The sequence below is a fragment of the Penaeus monodon genome, chromosome 6 (assembly GCF_015228065.2).
Source record: "Penaeus monodon isolate SGIC_2016 chromosome 6, NSTDA_Pmon_1, whole genome shotgun sequence".
Taxonomy (NCBI): domain Eukaryota; kingdom Metazoa; phylum Arthropoda; class Malacostraca; order Decapoda; family Penaeidae; genus Penaeus; species Penaeus monodon.
In genome coordinates, this window is record NC_051391.1 from 31,754,994 (window position 1) to 31,757,493 (window position 2,500).

Sequence of the window (2,500 nt, forward strand, 5' to 3'; positions counted from 1 at the left end):
ACAAACACGCATGCACGCACGCGCGCGCGCGCACACACACACACACACACACACACACACACACACACACACACACACACACACACACACACACACACACACACACACACACACACACACACACGCATACATACATATAGACGCATCCCACACACACACACACACACACACACACACACACACACACACACACACACACACACACACACACACACACACACACACACACACACACACACACACACACACACACACACACACACACACACACACACACACAGAGACTGCCTGATTCACGCATTATTTTCATTATATTAGGAAAAATACAGTTACAGTGTTTACAGTTTTACCTCCACCTTCAGACTTACTCCCGGAGACTTCGAATTCTTGAGCGTAGTCGGAAAGGGAAGTTTCGGACGAGTGATGCTTGCCAGATACCGCCAGGACAATAAAGTCTACGCTGTGAAGGTAATTAAGAAAAAAAGGATTAAAGAGACAGAAAAAAAGGGGAAAATCTTCCTTTGGATTTCATGTTCGGTGACTTTCGGAAACTTTTCATGTTTGAAATATTTTTGTATATAATTGAATGATGAAATAAAAACAAGAAGAGAGAGAGAGAGAGAGAGAGAGAGAGAAAGAGATAGAGAGAGAGAGAGAGAGAGAAAGAGAGAGAGAGAGAGGGAGAGAGAAGAGAGAGAGAGAGAGAGAGAGAGAGAGAGAGAGAGAGAGAGGAGAGAGAGAGAGAGAGAGAGAGAGAGAGAGAGAGAGAGAGAGAGAGAGAGAGAGAGAGAGAGATAGATAGATAGATAGATAGATAGATAGATACAATAGATAGAGACAATAACAAAAAAAAAAAAAGAAAATACATATATATCACAAACCCCCCTTTCCCGGTGCAGGTGCTGAACAAGAAGATGATCGTCCGGCGGAACGAGACGGCCCACGTGCTGAGCGAGCGGTCGGTGCTGATCCAGGTGATGGAGCACCCGTACCTCGTCACGCTGCACTTCGCCTTCACGACGCACCAGAAAATCTTCTTCGTCCTCGACTACGTCAACGGCGGAGAGGTGAGGGCAGGGAGGGGGAGAAGGGGGGGAGAGAGGGAGAAAGGGATGGAGGAGGAAGTGGGGGAGAAAGGGAGGGAAGGGGAGGAGGAGAAATGATGAAGGGAGAGGGTGGGGGTAAAGGGGGAAATAGAAGGCGGAGGAGAAGGGAAATGTAGAAGGGAGAGGGTGGGGGAGAGAAGGGAGGGTAAGGGAGAGGGAGAGAAAGGGAGGAAATGAGAAGTGGAGAAAGGGATAGGGAAGGGACAGGGTGTGGGGAGAAAGGGAGAGTGGGAGATGGGAGAAAGCGATGAAGAAAGGAAAGGATGGGGGAAGAGAAAGAGAGGGTAAGGGAGAGGGGGAGAAAAGGGGAGAGATATGAAGGGAGAGGGAAATGGAGAGAGAGACAAGGAGAGGGGGCGAGATAGAGAGGGGAAGAAAGGTAGGAAAAAGTAGGGATAGAGATCATGAAAAAACATAATTTTTGAGGGACAAAGCTTTTAAAAGAAAAGAGGGATGGGAAAAAGGAGGAAAAGGAAGGAGAGAGAGAGATTAATGTTAATAACTTAAATTTGCAACACAAATGCATGTTCGAAATACGTTCTCATTCCTCCATTCCACCCGATTCCCAACCTTTAATTCCCATGCTGCTATACCAGTTTTTAATTCCCACTTCACCATCCCCTCCGATTCCCAAATCTTGATTCCCACTCCACCATAACCATCCGATCCCCAAACCACAATTCCCACTCCACCCTACCATCCGATTCCCGAACCACAATTCCCACTCCACCCGACCATCCGATTCCCAGTCTTCCATTCCCGTTCCGGCTCTAAAACCCACGCTTACCATTCCAGCTGTTCTTCCACCTGCAACGGGAACGCGTGTTTATGGAGCCGAGAGCCAAATTCTACGCCGCCGAGATCTGCTGTGCTCTCACGTACATGCATACGAAGGTGAGTGGAGAGAGAGAGAGAGAGGAAGAGAGAGAGAGAGAGAGAGAGAGAGAGAGAGAGAGAGAGAGAGAGAGAGAGAGAGAGAGAGAGAGAGAGAGAGAGACGTGAACCGAATGATGGACAGCGTAAATAATTCGCTCTGCGAACGAATGGGTGAAAGAAAGAATTAATGAACAGACAAGAAAACAAATAAACCAAACAAACGCCTTAAGGCAAACAAACAAACGAACACGCAGACAAGCAAACGGAAATGACCACTAAAAAGCTGACCTCCCGCCGCTGTCTCCGCCCAGGGAATCGTCTACCGGGACCTGAAGCCGGAGAACATCCTGCTGGACACGGCGGGCCACATCGTGCTCACCGACTTCGGCCTGTGCAAGGAGGGCCTCCTGCACTCCTCGTCCAAGACGTCGACCTTCTGCGGGACGCCGGAGTACCTGGCGCCGGAGATCCTGAAGAAGCAGGTGAGGCCGGGGTTGCGTGAGGCCTTGTGGGGGGGG

At 49.4% G+C, this 2,500-nt stretch overlaps 1 protein-coding gene across 2 annotated transcripts in view; it reads left to right on the forward strand.

Annotated features, from left to right (window-relative positions):
- LOC119574398 (serine/threonine-protein kinase Sgk1-like) overlaps positions 1-2,500 on the forward strand; it is a 25,874-nt gene that overhangs the window by 20,814 nt on the left and 2,560 nt on the right. For both annotated transcript variants that reach the window (XM_037921618.1, XM_037921619.1), the window contains exons 8-11: positions 363-468; positions 900-1,067; positions 1,902-2,000; positions 2,294-2,464. In XM_037921618.1, coding sequence (XP_037777546.1) covers positions 363-468; positions 900-1,067; positions 1,902-2,000; positions 2,294-2,464 — 544 coding nt within the window. The remainder of the gene's footprint in view (positions 1-362; positions 469-899; positions 1,068-1,901; positions 2,001-2,293; positions 2,465-2,500) is intronic.